General features: G+C 34.5%; 2 protein-coding genes across 3 annotated transcripts in view; one reads left to right on the top strand and one right to left on the bottom strand.

Moving 5' to 3' along the window:
* LOC149780820 (splicing factor 3B subunit 3-like) overlaps positions 1–3,085 on the bottom strand; it is a 59,489-nt gene extending 56,404 nt beyond the window's left edge. The window contains exon 1 of one of the 2 annotated variants that reach the window (XM_089937887.1): positions 3,031–3,085. The gene's annotated coding sequence lies outside the window, so the exon portion shown is untranslated. Of the gene's footprint in view, positions 1–3,026 lie in introns of both variants that reach the window. The other variant, XM_089937886.1, reaches the window with a different exon arrangement.
* Positions 3,086–3,106: 21 nt separating this feature from the next.
* The window catches only part of LOC149780821 (conserved oligomeric Golgi complex subunit 4-like), a 55,216-nt gene continuing 41,193 nt past the window's right edge, over positions 3,107–17,129 (top strand). The window contains exons 1-5 of the mRNA XM_089937888.1: positions 3,107–3,217; positions 8,956–9,038; positions 9,502–9,616; positions 15,788–15,889; positions 16,387–16,459. Coding sequence (XP_089794014.1) covers positions 3,107–3,217; positions 8,956–9,038; positions 9,502–9,616; positions 15,788–15,889; positions 16,387–16,459 — 484 coding nt within the window. The remainder of the gene's footprint in view (positions 3,218–8,955; positions 9,039–9,501; positions 9,617–15,787; positions 15,890–16,386; positions 16,460–17,129) is intronic.

Raw genomic sequence — 17,129 nt, forward strand, 5'->3', positions numbered from 1 at the left:
GAAATAATGCCGTTGAGTTATGTGGCAAAAGTGTTTCAATATTGGCAGCAAAAAGTATTCATTTTGAAATCCTTACTTTATATCATTGCTGAACTCTCATATTTATGTTGTAAAATTGGGTAATGGAACAACCCTCAATTTTTTTATTTTTTCCATTCCATCTTTGAAAAGTAAGAAATTATCTACCAAATGAAATAACACTAAAGACGTTTATGCTTTTTTCATTCAATGTTTCAAACATCAATTTATTAATCACCTTTGTTTTTGTATGTAACTGCAGAGGATGAATATGCATTTTCCTTCCACACTTATGTTCAAGACTGTTACTCTTGTTGTATAATAAACCCTTCCTTCCCATTCTGCATTCATCTTGTTTGTGTAATGTCGATAATAGAAATACAAATCACTTATAACTAAAAGTCTCTGTGTTCATATACACTTGTTAGATTTCTTATAACACAACCAGAACACCATGAGAAAATTTTGTAAACAAATGTTATTGTTAACTTTCTTGACTGATACATCTATTATACTAACATTATTCATTAATGTGATAACTCTCAAACTTGGACTAGGCTGATTCACTACAAATTACTGATTCAGCCCAGATTTCTGGCTGGTTCTCAAAATTTCCCAGCTAATTTGGACCATGTGTAATATTCAGTTTAGTCCAGGATTTAAATGTGACATTTAAATTTGTTTTTAAAGATGATTTTCTCACTATGTCTGAAGTATGTCAAGCAGTTTAAATATGCATTTAAGGTAACAAAACCCCATTAGTACATGTGATCATGGTGTTCTTATATATGTAATCCTGTTTATTTTGCATTATCAATTTAGTAGTGAAATATTTTCTGAACTTCTCATTCAACTTTAAACAGTCGGTTTTATTGAGAAATAATAAAATTACGAACACTGACAAAAAAGAAGAAATAAACTAAATGATGAGCGTAGTACATGTGAGCTTTCAGAAACTGTCAGAATTCTGCACATTAGTTATTATGTTGAACTCAGCAGCTACCGCATTTCCCAAGTAGGCATCAATGATTAGCAAATCTCGATGAAATATCAGATTAAATTGTTCAGTTAGAGAGATGATACTATAACCCTTTGGCTTGATGACAGTCAGCACCAATTCAGTCGATTTCGGGTTATATAGTTCCATGCCATAACGTCATCTCAAAATGACTGGTTCTTGGTTGGAACCATTTCATATACAAAACTGAAGACATCCCATCATGCTTACACCCGCTCTATTTTTCCAAATAAAATGCATCTAATGCAGACCTGCCAACCCTGACATGCCCGTCTCAGTAAGGCAGTTGATTTTTTCCGTTAAGATCAACCAGTTTTCTGTAGGGTGCAACAAAATATCAATTATTGCTATTGTAAAGCTGGAAAACGTGATTAAAAGTTTGATGCATCAATGATAAACATTATGTTCAACTGAAAAGTCTGTAAAGTACACGCAGACGTTATATACCACTAGTCATCAGCAAACACTATACAAGGTTGCTATCTGAGCAGTAAGACATAGCACCAAAACATGAATAAAATGTGATACATCTTTTATCCTAGGTCTGAAACACATTAACTCTATGCTAAGTAATCAACAATTTGCTTCAGCACCGACTGTAATTCGAATTTAAGCAATGAGTGATCGTTTTTTTGCAAGCTGTAATCTTTGTCTTTTTGCACCAGACCTGACATGTATCTTGAATGTGAAAGAAGCTGAGTTCACAACTAGTCCTACATATAAGACCTTGACACCGATATTTATATTGTGGGCGTCAAGGTCTCACAGCCTAACTAATGGTGCTGTGTAGCGTGTTTTGATGTCAATTAACATCATTACAAAAGTCAAATTTTCAGGAATATTTCACACAAATGACAACTAAAATAATGAAACTTTTCTACAAAGTCATGTTTTAGTCAGACTTTACATACTCTCATGTCTTTCTCTAATAAATTCTAATTCTCACAAAAGAAATGGACCTGTTTCAAGTTTCGTTTGGCCTACATTTCAGTTGGGTGGAAAGCGATGAAAGCCGGGAATGCCTAAACTGGGTTAAGTTGAAATATTATTCTTTAACGAAATGAATAAAAATATATTATGCCCATTGGAATTGTAAGCAACGGTTTGTTTCGTTCAAGAAACATATCCCCAACATGTACCTACTTGAACTTTACTTCGACTAACGTCGCATTGCAACAAAATTCAAATGTATGAACATGAAAATGCGTCCATTTGCTAGTACCATATTTTCATTCCGCCAGGATAAAGACAGCACAGTAAGTATATTACACATAAATTAGTGGAAGAGTGTCGAAATAGGCTGCCAAGTGTGTTAAATGTTCCTGAAACTTTGATTACTCATTCTCAAGTCAACGACATCGGAACACGCTATACAAGGCCGTTATTTGGATAGCACTAAAACAAAAACAACATGTGCTGTCTTACATTGTAGGACTAGGTTCATAGCACGATAAATGACCGATCTAATGCATCTTTCTAAATGCAACTCGTTCCTCAATTAGCCACCTGTCCAGCTCTTGCTGAACTCATTGCCACATACCCATGCAAACTGGAAACGCATGCAAACAGACCGTCCACAACTTTATTTAAATTTGTACTCTTTTCCGGCCAAGCCGGTAAGAAAGTCAAGGATGAAACTCTTCATTGTCCGATCTACTTTCTATTTTGGGAACAGCAAATCTATCACTTTCACCAGGTCAAATGCAAAATCGGTACAGAATACAATTTAGCTTTTATTCCGAACACGCATACTACACATGAAACCAATATATTATATGAAACTTTCGGGAGATATTCCATGATTTTAAGGGCTACCAAACGTGACGCAAATCATGCTAATATAGAATGTAAACAATGCAAGCAGCGTTTCAATTACAATATGAACAAAACAAATACGATATATTACCGACAGAAAAATAATGACATTAACGTAACCACTACATAATATGCGAAATCAATAATCGATAGAGCTGATTTAGGATGATATTACTTGCTTCCTAAATCCGTTCCATTACATCGAAGCGGTACAACCGGAAATTGATACTTCCCATAGTTCCGCAGAATGTCAAAATGGCGGCGTCCATTAGCGATGCCACGTCCGCTACCGACTTAGAAACAGTGGAAAATTTGACTGATATGAAACAAATACAAGATGCATACCTAAAACTTTGTAAAGACGAGGTACAATAACATTTTAAATTATATAGAACACGTTCTCTATGCAGAAGATGTAGGCGCATTTAATTTAAATTGTATCGTTTTTACAATGCATCGGAGTTGTACTAGACAAACGGCAGTATCAGTGATAATATATTAGTTTAATCATCTTGATTCTTTGCATTGTTTTCGGATATCATCACTCCGATTGGAGACTTTTAGAGGTGTTGGTGGTATAAACGTTTATAAATTTTATTAAACTGTGCTTTTCATAGTCATAAAGTAGTCCTACATGTAAGACATATCACATTTTGATTTTGTTGAGGTGCTATGTCTTACTGTCCAAATAACGGCCTTGTATAGTGTGTTCCGATGTCGTTGACATCGGAATGAGTAATCAAAGTTTCAGGAACATCTCACACATTTGGCAGCCTATATCAATATTTTTCCACTAATTTATGTGTAATTAATATACTTACTGTGCTGTCTTTATCCTGGTGAAATGAAAATATGACACTAGCAAATGGATGCATTTTCACGTTCCGTTGACACACATTTGAATTTGTTGCAATGCGACAGTAGTCGAGGTATGCCGAAGTAAGTTTAAGTAGGTTGATATTTAGGATATGTTTCTTAAACGAAACGAAACGTTGTTTACAGTTGAAATAGACACAAGATATTTTTTTTATTTGTTTCGTTAAAAAATAATGTTTCGACTTTATCCGATTTCGGCATTCTCGGCTTTCATTGCTTTCCAGTTCAATGAAAAGTAGGCCAAAGAAACTTGAAAACGGGTCCATTTCTTTTGTAAGAATTTGAATTTATTAGAGAAAAGGCATCATAGTAAGTAAAGTCTAACTAAAACAATATAACTTTACTTTGTAGAAAAGCGTCATTATTTTAGTTGTCAGTTGTGTGAAATATTCCTGAAAATTTTACTTTGACATCAAAAACACACTACACAGCGCCATTAGTTAGGCTGTAAGACCCTGACACCCACAACATAAATATCAGCGTCGGGGCTTACAGGTAGGACTAAGTCATAAAGGTAAGACCTTTACGCTGATATTTATGTTTTGGGCGTCAGGGGTCTTACAGCCTAACTAACAGCGCTGTGTGATGTCGACTAAGATCGTAACGAAAGTCAGATTGTCAGGAATATCTCACACAACTGCCAACAAAAATAATGGCACTTTTGTACAAAGTAAAGTCATAATGTTTTAGTCAGACATTACTTACTCTGAGGTCTTTTTTCTAATAAATTCAAATGCTCACAAAATAAATGGACCTGTTTTTAATTTTAGTTGGTCAACATTTCAGTTGACATGAAAGCCAGGGATGATGAAATCAGGTTAAGTTGAAATATTATTCTTTAACGAAATGAATAAAAATATATTATGCCCATTGGAACTGTAAAGTAAAATTTTGTTTCATTCAAGAAACATACCTGCCACATGAATATACTTGACATACTTTGGCATACCTCGACTACCATCACGTTGCAACAAATTCAAATATATGTTAGCAGAACATGAAAATGAATCTATTTGCTAGTATCATATTTTCATTCCGCCAGGATAAAGACAGCAGAGTAAGTATATTAATTACATATAAATTAGTGGAAGACTGTCAAAATATGCTTCCAAATGTGGGAGATATTCAACGATATCGGAACGTGCTATACAAGGCCGTTATTTGGATATTAAGACATAGCACTTAAACAAAATCAACATGTGCTATGTCTTACATTGTAGGACTAGCTGGCCCAGCAAACTAGAGTGACCTTTCATCGAGATATACCTGCAGGAAATCAATAGGAATATGATTTATTTTCTCAGATATTGCAATTGTAGCATTCATTATGTCTTTAATCTGCTGACAGACGAGACAAAAGTACATCGTTGCTGAAATTTGATTTGGATGTGGCCATTTGCCTTCCTAGCCATGTGACTACACAGTTCTCATAACCTACAGTCAATGACTTCATAGGTCATACGGTCACGTGATATCAACAATACAACATTTCTTGTGTTGCTGTAGGAAAACAAATCAAGCATATAAATGAAAGCCATTTAATTTTTTTTATAGAAAAATGAAAAAACAAAACTTCTCAAAATATTTATTGTGAAAACAACGACCGAAAATCTGTAAATGTTGCAGCAATTTGAAGAAAACCAGATTCACTTCGCAGAGAGCACATGTCAAAGAGTTAGTCACATGACACCAACAAACACATCACTGACATGTGCTCGGTACTTCTTGAAAATTGTTTTCTCCACCCTGCTGTAATTCTGATCATTGTTCTCAGAATAAATATGTTGAGAATTAAGTGTGCATTATATTTATTTACAAACATTAAGTGACTTCTATATAATATGTCCAAATTCTATGTACAACAACTTTGGAGATTTGTTTTTTGCCTGTATCACTTGACTAGATGACCTCTGATATCATTGACAGGTAGGTTGCGAGATTTGTATGTGACTCAGAATGCAAATGACCATATCTAGGTCAAATTTCAGAAATGACATACTTTCTTTTCATCTGTCAGCGGATTAAAGACTTGACAAATGCCATGGTCATGACTTTTGAGAAAATAAATCATATTCCAATCAGTTTTTTGCAGGTGTATCTCGATGAAAGGTCGCTCAAGTTTGCTGGGCCGGCTAGTAACCAGTTACCCTATGCCAATACCAAATGGTGTCGACGAATTACAACTTTTCAAAACAAATACCCAAATATCAAAAATGGGGTGGCAAGGGTCAGAGGAAACTCAGACTAGCTTCAAACAGATTCAGCTTCTTTGAGTTATACTGTAGTACACATGCTTTGCGACAGAAATATATTAAATAGTAATATCAATGGCATATTTAAAAAAACAACTTTTTTTGCTGTAAAAAATCAGATCCAAACAAATATATTTTTTTTAGCATTTTTTTATAATAATTTTTGTTTGGGAGAGATTTCTTTTCAGGAGCTAAAAAATATCATTTTAGGAAAAAATTATGATGGTGCTATAATAAAAATCTTTCATTGTTACCAAAAATATTAAATTTAGCATATAAACACTTTTATGTTTTGAAAGTTAGATTGTTAATTTGGATATAAGACTATATCTCAAGAATATATTATTTGGAACACCAAAACTAGGATGCTTTCTTCAGAACTCATTTCTTTTGAAGTTGAAAGAACCCAGGAAGAACCACCAATCCACGAGAAGCTACTGGCAAACTTTCTCACATACCCACATTGGCCGAATCTTAGACTCAAACCCACGCAGACAGAGGTGAGATGGCAATGATCCGTAACGGAGTGCCACAAAAATGGAGATACGGATGAACAGTCATATCGCTTCACTGAAACTGCCCACAGGGCGTAATAATACAAGGTCCTTATTGTGGTCTACATTTGTCTAATATTTCATTTTTAACCACATGCTCTAATGGGAGTGTAGAATATTGTAATTCTTTCCAGCTGCCTGCCTGCTGTCTTCCAAACCACTGCATGAAAATCTACAGTACATTGGTTGCCCATGTGGTAAACATCAGCAGCAAGGGAATAATTGTAGGACCCCTCTTCTAGGGACTATAGGATGGATCAAAGGTCACATATAAAGACCATTTTCAACTTAGCCTGGCAAAAATGTGCAGAAAATATTCTTGAAATTAATTTTTGTCCTTTTCACCTCAACATTTGCTTGTTACCACTCTGGAGGCCATTTTTTTATTATCTAATTTTGATGAAACTTGAAGCACAGTTTTATATGATCAGTATTTTTGATGAATTCAGATATGTGCTGCTCTGTATATGCCTGTTAATTTGTCGATCTTGCATCTGATTTGCTGAGCTCGTTAGTGCTCTGAAGACCATATTTCTGATCAGGCTTTGATTAAACTTGGAATTTATGCTTATAGCATCAAGATCTTGGACAATGGCAATAATGAATGAGATCCATGAATACTAATTGTGTTATATCACATCTGATTGGTTGACCTTGTTACCTATCTAGCATCTGTATTTCTGATCCAGTTTTGATCAAACTTGGAATATATGTTTACATTATGAAGATCTCAGACAAATTTGATAATGGGTTTATATCACCAGTCTCTTGGATGAATGGTATTTCATTTTAATGAAATTACCCAGTATCACATTGGATGAGCTTGTTAACAACGGAGGCCATATTTCTGATCAGGTTTGGTTAATGCTTGAAATATAAAGTTATATAATCAAGGACTTGATTAGTTTAGTAAAGAGCAAGAACCAGTCCAATTAATGAGATCTTACATCTGTTTGGCTGAACTTGTTCCTACTTTTATAGGGGCTAAAAAATTTAAACCCATTTGCAAGTAATCTTGGTAGATTTACTTAAATTATCAAGATAACTATTATCAACAAAATCTTTTTTTTGCTTTTTAAATAACTGTGCCCTTTTACTTCTTATAGCATGGGAAGTAACCCATAATGTTGACTTGATAACCAAAGGTTTGTGGTTGCAGAGTTCTCCTTACAGAAATTGTGAAAACCAGATAATAGAAAGCTGATTTTAGCAACAATATGTGTAATTTCAACAGAACAATTTTCATAAATCAGCAAAATAGTATACCTTGTGAAATAAAATGGATACTTAGTAATTTATGGCAGGAAAAGGTTTAAATTACAAATATTGTTGTATAAAATTTACAATAGCTGATTAGCATAAACTATGTGCATTTTGTAATTTAAGGATAAGTCTTGTTAAAAGTAGTTGTTTTATCCTAATATTTCATTCAGAATCAACATCAAAGTTTATAAATTTATTTGCAGAGATTTTTGTCAACAAATTTTGCATGTTTGAAATTTGTAAGTATTTAAAAAAATGTTTGATACATTTGATGAAATAGAATTTAACGGTTGCTAGTACTACCATGTTAAGTGCTGGAAAGATGTTTCATTATTTGCTATCACGTGTATGGTGGATTATTTTATGGCATTTCATGTATTCAGTACCATTACTTGCACACATTTTGGAATTTATATTGTACATTTCTTGCATTTTTCAGAAACAATTTTTAAGAGTTAATTATCAAACAACATCTTGTAAATTTTATTTCAAATCATGTGAAAGACGTGATTCTATAGACAACAAATTAAAAGATATTCTCTAAACTTAACTGTTTAAAGATCTTGGTAACTTTGATAATGGGCAAGTGACTATACATATTAATTATTCTTTTATGTTCTGAAAGAATTGTTATAAAACTATTGTATCATAGGTAAAATCAACAAGATATAAAGCTTGGGACATTGTTTACATAGGTTGTATTCTTACAGTACTAAAGAAACCTGCTTAATGATATTGTTAACTACTAAGTTATGTAAGGCAGGTGAGCAGATTAGACCTACTTAGGCCTCTTGTTTTCTATATAATAATTGGGCTACTTAGATGAAATTTCAACTGTCCAACAATGATGTGCAGGCTAGTTGGGATAGGGAATTGTCTTTCTCAGTCTTAGGTAATTGTCCAGAAAGAGAGTTAGTCATGGAGAGGGATATTGGGATTTGCCGTGGTGAGCTATGGAAGTAGCTTTAGTTAAAAATGATTGTAAGTATGAATAAATGATCAATCCAAATCAGCAAAATTCGTTAAAGAAAAATTGAGACATTCTCATGTGGACACCAACAGATTTGTATGAACAGAGAGTTTAGATAGTGTATACTTTACTGTTAGATAATGTATTCTTCAGAATGTAATTCTTGAGGTTTTTATTTTTGTATTTCAGGAGGAGTTGAATAAAGATCTAGATAATCTCCTGGAAAACCAAACCACATTGGAGGATAAGATGATCGGTCTCCATAAAACACTGTAAGCAATGGCAGCATGATCACTGTCAAATTAGACATTCAGCCAGCAAGTTTCTTTATTTACTTATTAAAAAAAACCCATCATTTTCTTCATGTCTTATAAACATAAAACAAAAAGCAAAATATGAACTTGTAAAACGATATTTTTGCTATCAAATTTTATATAATGGCAAATCAGCACAATTCTAGCTACAGAGTGCCAGTAAGTTTAGGTATCCCATAAAAGTGTTTACATAACAAAGATAAATAATATAAAAATTGGTAAAACCCTGAAAATGCAATGTTAGATTTTAATATAACTGACTCTTTTAAAGTCTTAATTGGAAAAACATTACAGGATGCATCCCAGGGCAAACAGGTGGTCTCTTACAACATTCAGGAAATCCCTCTGAGGACCACTTGTTACTGATATGCAAAGCTGTGATTACAGTTGTATCAGTATTCTTCTACACTTGTTTTTGCAGGCCAAATCTTCAGATTCTTCAGACTGACTCTAAACAGCTGTGTAGCATGGTGACCTTTACCTCCACACTGGCAGAGAATGTCAGCAGCAAAGTTAGGCAGCTGGATCTTGCTAAGGTGAGAAACCAGTGTTATAGTTTTTATAATCACAATACAGTCTCCCCCCAACCATTATATTGCAGTAGTTGGGGTCCATAACTACCGATGCTGTTATGTACCAAACAGTGGTATAGTGAACATGATCAAAAATAGTATGAATGTGCTTGTGTGTTGGGGAGGAGGGTGTAAGCAAAATGCCAGTCAAATGTCTAGTAATACTCTTAGTTTACGTAAAATATGTTTTCTTTCACTGCAGATAACAGAAGTAACACAATAACAAACTTTCATATATGGAATCCATTTAAAATCCAAAGATGTCCAAAACAAACCCATTTGTTCACAAAAAGTACTGATCTAAATAGAATAAGCATGCTTTACTCACAAGATGTGTTTTCCTACTTGAAATATTTCATTATTTTATGTTTTTTAAGACTTGATTTTTTTTTTGTTTCTCAGCAGAGTCTGTGATGTTTCATCTGCTTAATTTTTAAAGTGTTCATTGCCCTGGGATTCTAGCCACACCAGTCCTTTCTCAACTGCACATATGGCTTCAGAAAGGGTAGTGTATTTCTAGTGGGTCATCCTCATCACTGTCAATAATAGCTCCTACTTCCTGTTGATCAGGAGCTGAGTTTTCTCTTTGAGTGCCTCGGAAAAATGGGACAATTTCAGCATCCGTCTTACATTCAGCAGTGGAGCAATCCACATCAATTTTAAATCCATTGCTGAATGTAATCAGATGAGTTCAGATGCTCCCAATGCATGGCTTCAGCCACTTCAGCAGCAACCTCCTTGAAAATCTCAAAATGACAATCCTCCTTCTGCTCTTTTGAATCTTGGAAAGCTTACTTCAGTCCCTTCTCCCAGCATCTCCCTTTGCACCTGGGAGTTACACTGTCTTTCCCCACAAGTTACATTATCTCCTTTGAGTTTAACTTCTTTAATACATCTGTTAACTAATATTCACTTTTCACCTCATATTTTATAAGTTCTCATCTATAGTTCATTTTGGGGGCCCCGAGTGGCCGAGTGGTCTAAAGTGCTGTCCGTTATGGATCACTGCCATCTCACCTCTGTCTGCGTGGGTTTGAGTCTCGGATTCAGCCAATGTGGGTATGTGAGAAAGCTTGCCAGTAGCTTCTTGTGGGTCGGTGGTTCTTTACAGGGTTTTCCCGGGTTCTTCCTCCACTATTAATACTGGCCGCCATGTATAGCCTATTGTGTGCTGAAAAATGGCATTAAACCCTACAAGAACAACAACAACTATAGTTTATTTTAAATGTTGCAATGATCCCTTGATCAGGAGGCCTTATCTTGGTGGTCATATTTTTCAGCAAAAGAACAGCTTTAATTTTAACATTACTGCCTACAAGGTTTTAAATATTGTGGCCATCATCCATGCATTTTTTTTTATGATGCTACAAAAATGGTTTTGTTTTTATGTTTACATGATGAAAGCGGCATTGAGATTTCATCTTCCTATAGACAGTTGGTTCAATTTGTAGCTTTCTGACTTGTTTGTACATGCAAGGACTGTTATTTTGTCTTTATCTCTTTTAAATCCCTGTTGTTTTTTTCTTCTGCTCATCATCAGATTGCATAGCTAGAGTTTTCAGGCAAGAGTTTATAACATAGTCAAGTTTCATCAGTTATAGAGCTCCTCCTTGGATAATTTGCCTCATTTTCTGTGGACAAGCCTCTGTAGCAGCACTGTCAGATGACTGAATTTCTCCACATGTTGTGCAACAGCTTATTGCTTGACCAGATTGGAAGCAATATAGCCCACTGGTGCTGGCTTTAAATCCAGAATCTTGTCTGTTTGACTCATCAAACTTCTCCACCTGAGCTGTTAGTATTGCACCTGAAATGGGCAACCCCTGCAACCTTTCCTGAACAAACCATGTGTACAGATCACAATCTGTGTCATTTGCTAATTTAGCTTTCTTGCATCCGAGTCTAACCTCTGCATCAAAAACAGTCGGCATAATAATTTTTTCCTCATGTTCTAACCATGCAGAAAAGATTCAGGCACACCCAGTTCCATTGCAACTTTACTTATCAATTTGCCAGATTTAAGTCTTTTAAAACATCCATGCTATCCTTCACAAAATAAACTTTCCTTTTCATGGACATTTTCATTGAGAGATTAAATGTCATAATGCACTTGTAAATACTGATGATAATGAACTAACTTTTAAATCTAACCCATTTCACATGAAAGTGTAGCTGAATTGTTTGAATGGACCTTATTTGTTGCAGCATTATGCAAATGAGCATCTATCAGTGACTGTCACTGGGCTACACTGCAGAGGATTACTGAAAGTATGAAAGGCATGCTACTGCTAATCCATTCTGTGATCTCTTGATTTCCAGTGTCAATAAACAATAATGAACCATAAGTTGGTCTTCTGTATAATTGGTGAGCTGTGTTTAAAGATATTAAGACACTCTATACTGTGGAAGCTTTAGTGCTAAAGGCAAATTCGACAGTCCTATGTTCATTAGCCAAATGCAGTAGTTCACACAGACCAGTGACAGTTAATGGTTTAGTAGAAACATTGGTAATTTCTGATGTGCAATACCCCTTTAGCAGTGCATTGTCTTACCTTAAGGATCGGCTAGCGTGGGTACGTGGGAAAGCCTGCCAGTAGCTTCTCGTGGGTCGGTGGTTCTTCCCTGGGTTTTCCAGGGTTCTTCCTCCACCAGTTATACTGGCCGCCATGTATAGCCTATCTTGTGCTGAAAAATGGCGTTAAACCCTACAACAACAACAACAACCTTACCTGAATACAGCAGTGGCTAATTAGAGTTAAACTGTACCTGTACAAGCATGTTCTGGCAACGTCCAAATCAAGTTCAGTAGTTTTGATGTAAAGGTTTTTGTGATAGATATTGAAAATTAATTTGTAAAAAAAAATTAAATTAAAATTTATGTAATTTTGTTGAGGGGGGTCCATAGTGTTTCCATGTTATATGTGGAATCCCATTATAGCAAAGCATGTTACAACAGAGGAGAGCTATTGTATGTGCAGTCATTATCATAAATGAGCATGCATATAAAGTTGTTTGAAAATATATACAGTTGGCATACATGCCAACCATTATGCTTTTGGTGCAATCATTAAGCATTTTTTATATAGCCCCCTCCAAAAAAAATGAATAATTTGTATCCCACAGTCTGTATTCTAGAAAAGACCATTTCTATGTAACTATGACATAAGAGTGCGCTTGTCCGTAGACTTACATGCACTTTCCTAACAGTATTGTTCTATTTATAGCAGTTGCCCTATTTCCAAATAATAGGCTGGTTCTTCTTTCAAACTTTTGACCTCGGTTTCTATTTATAGCAGCTGTATGGCTTAGTTGAGAGAGAACAGACAGGTTTTCCTAATTTGTAATCTTTGCTCGCAGATTCTTTGTTCAAATTTATATCTGGTACAGAACCAGTCTGTAGGTATTTGGCACTAAATGTCAAGTCGGATATATTCAAGTTACGTGTGTTAGAGCAAAAATGTTTTTCAAATAATTTCGCAGATGGATTAGAAAAGATGAAAAATTCATGAACTACATATTACAGTGTTCCATTCTAAGGCAGCTTCACACCCCTTGCAGGCTGTGTGGAAAGAATTTTAATATTGGCCATGGTGGTAAAACAAAGAAACCTTGAATTAACTTGTTTTACTAACTCCAGTACTAAGGTAACTTCTTTTTTTACAGCAGAACTAAATTGTGGACATGAATCTTATAAATGTAGATGCATTATATACCAAGTTCTTAAAAAAACACAGACTACCCCTAGCAGTAGAAGACTACATTAGTCCTTTGTTCAAATGGAAGTTTCCTGATTCCAAAGTTGCAGAAAATTTGCATGTGCAAGAACAAAATCATCTAACGTTGTTAGGTGTTAAGCAGAAGATACTTCACTTAAAATTGCAAAAGCCAGGAAAATTGGGCCGTTTATATTTGCAACAGACAGGAATATTGATTATGATGACAAAAGATTGTTACCAGTATGTGAAAGAGACTTTGACAATGAAAAGGGCAGAGTGCTCTTCTTTCATTACCAGAATTAACAGTAGATTCCACTTTTTTTTTTTATATAAATTTGCTTGATAATGCTTTGAATAAATATAAGTTGGCAGATCTGTATGGGGTTCTCAGCAGATGCATATTATATTTTGAAAAATGTCTCCATCATTGTTCATATCATGTTGTCTCTCTCATATGATACACCATGCTGTAGGAAAGGCTGCTGATAAATTAGAAGGAGAACTCCTAAAGTATCAAGTTGGCACTCTACCTGACAATGTACTTCATGGGGACAGAGTTGATTTTTTCATCTTATTTGCCAGCTAAAAGACCCAATAACTGGAAGATATAAATTTCCGCTTTTTTGTCAGGTTAAGAAAGGAATATTGGTTCTTTACCATTCTAATGCTGACTGTGAGAGATTGTTCAGCATTGTTAACAAATATAACACTGAATTCAGATCCAGGCTCTGCAACCCAGCACTTAGTGCTCTGCTGGTGTGTAAAACATGTATAGTCTCAGCTGGTACAAAGTGTTTTGAAATGCAGTATGAGATACTGTTGCTTTTTAAAGCTCAAAGTGTTCAATACGAAAACTTGAAGCAGTAATTGATGTTAAAAGTCCAAAGGGATAAGGAAATAATATTTTACATATGCTCATTGAATTTTTATCATGTTATATGTGGATTACTCTTTTTCTGCTCGGATTACTCTTTTTGTCCACTTGGATTACACTTTCTACTTGCCAGGGGTTGGCATGTATGAATTGGCTGCTCATGGTATGATTCTCTTTGTCTCATCTTTTCTTTTGGCAGTGGTGACATCATCATCAACATTATGTGTTATATTAATTGAAGCAACATCAATTGCTGATTTCAAACTTCTGAAAAATATCATTTTTGTAAAAAGTTATCGGCTCTTTTTTCTACAATTTACCTCTGAAGTCCAGGAAGTGAAAATGACCATGCAGAGCTAGCAGTTTTTTTGTACAAGCACATCTTAAGTGAGCCCAAGCTGTATACTCTAGAACCTAAATTACACCCATCAATCATATATCAAAATAAGAAGGAATTAAAAGTTCTTTTAACAGCACCTAAGATATACAAAGTCTTTATTATATAGCCAGTATAACCAGTGAAGAAATCATGGGAAATTCTTTTTCCTTAAAATTCTAACCTTATGCAAAATACGAAACTGTAGGGCGCCAAACTTTGATTTCTGCAGCTTAACTTTCCAAGTGATTGTTGGACTTAAACTAAATTTGGTATGCAGCTCTGTATTGATGAGTTAGTTCGATTTACTGTGTTTTGTAACATTATTTACAGAAGTTATGTCCTGAATTTGGTTTCTGCGGCATTACTTTGTCAAAGGTTGTTGGAGTTTTTGGCATACAGCTTTATACTGATGTGACCTTGAATAGATTTAATTTCCAGTATTCCATATTATAATTTAGAAGTGTTATGGCCCTGATTGCTAGTCTCCATTCATTTCAGCAACATAACTTTATCAAGGAATGTTGAATTGAAACCAAATTTATCTTGCATCTTTATACAGATTAGACATTGAATGGGTTGGATTTTTTGCATTCCATATCATTTAGAGAAGTTATGTTACTGATTTAGATTTTCCTGACTTATGTTTCTGTGTTTAAGGAGCTCCAAAGCAAATTGTAATGGACAGGGCCCTCTGTATTGCACCCATTACTGATAGTTCCAGTTTGCTTTGTTAGATGACCAGTTTCATTGTACTGTGGTGATTTGCTAGAGTAGATAATTCCAGAACATTACTGCATAAAGAATGTATCTGCCAGTTTTTATGCCTACCAACACTAATTACTTATACTTTTCTTTGGCAATAAAGACAGAGTATAGAGCTGGGGTCTCAAGCATGCAGCCCATGGAGTTATTTCTTGTAGCCCACAACAACTCTCAGAATTTGTAAAATAATTTGTAATATAAAAAAACTGTCCTCTGGCTAATGTACTAGTTTTCATACAGCCCTCATGGTTATTTGAGTTTGAGACCACTGGTATAGAAAACTGGTAGCAGATGTGTTGGTTGATTATTTTATTGAATCAAAAAGTAAAGAATCTGTAGTAGAAATACAATGCACCAAATTAGTTTGTCATTGTGTAACTGACCTTTATTTCCCAATTAACCAGAGTCGTGTGACAGCATGTATGCAGAGAGTTGAAGACATTTTGGATCTGAAATTCTGTACAGATGGGGTGCAGGCAGCTCTTCAGAACGAGGACTACGAAACAGTAAATTAAATTTTTTTATATCCTTCCGAACAATTTTTGTGCATATCATGTGTTTGAAAAATTTAGAGAGTTTAGATAGAAGGATAAAGGAATTTTAATTTTATGAGATCTTGAAAAGACGGATTTTTTTTGCTTCCTTGTCCATTTACAAATCTGCTCAATTTATGGCAACCTTATTTATATTCTCAAGTGTAAATTTAGCAGCTTATCCTTCATATCAGGTATATAAGGGTTGGGAGTTTTCAGGTGATATTCTTATGAAGTATATTTAATTGCTAAACTTTCATCCTACAGATGTCAGGAATTTGTCAAATATTGAAATTACCATGACCTTCATTATACATATGTCTGGGTTTTGTCATATCTTGATTGTTGCATATTCATTGTTTGGATGTAAGGGTTTTGTCATATCTTGAAATTACCATGACCGAAGCCAACAGTTTTTATGTTTTGTTTTCTTCTCTTTAATCACTCTAATAGATGTTTCTGATTTTCAGGCAGCAGGACATATTCATAGATTTAGGAGCTTAGATGAAAATGTTCTCAAATTAAGCAGTGATATGAATCAAGGTAAAGATATTGTTTTATAATATCTATAATCCTTGTATCACATGATAGTTGAACTTGTGACATCATAGATATATGGAAACAAATTGATTGTTTAAACAAAAAATTTCACTAATTTGTCCAGTTTATGACCTCAAATATCTTTCTTGTCTCTAGATATAAAATATAAAAGAAAACTTCACACATCAGATCCAATTTTACATTCTAATATGCAAGACGACCACTGACCATGACATGTTTATTTTCAGAAAACTCATTAAAGCTGCTTCTGTCATTAACATTATCCCTGCAGTGCATGAAACTTATTGTAACACATTTGTTTTGCATATACATGACAAAACAATCAAACAATGGGATCAATCTGGATAACAGTTAAATTCATACAGTCATCATTGAATTGTAGATTGCACAAGTTATTTGATGGTATTAAGTTACATTACTGCTAAATTTACCAGCACATTGTATGATCTTTGATCATCTATCTCATGCAATCTAATAAAGCAAAAAATTTCAAACCTTAATTCCATGATATCACTTATTCAGATGCATCATTCTTGCTAGTGTGGTTCTCATTACAACTGACTCCTTTTGTGTCCTCTGGTTTTTTATTTTCTCATAACCAGATTTACCTATGTATGACATGCAGCCTCTGCTTTGTCAGTACATTACAGGT

The sequence above is a fragment of the Sinohyriopsis cumingii genome, chromosome 16, assembly GCF_028554795.1.
Source record: "Sinohyriopsis cumingii isolate HCF-2022 chromosome 16, ASM2855479v2, whole genome shotgun sequence".
Classification (NCBI taxonomy): domain Eukaryota; kingdom Metazoa; phylum Mollusca; class Bivalvia; order Unionida; family Unionidae; genus Sinohyriopsis; species Sinohyriopsis cumingii.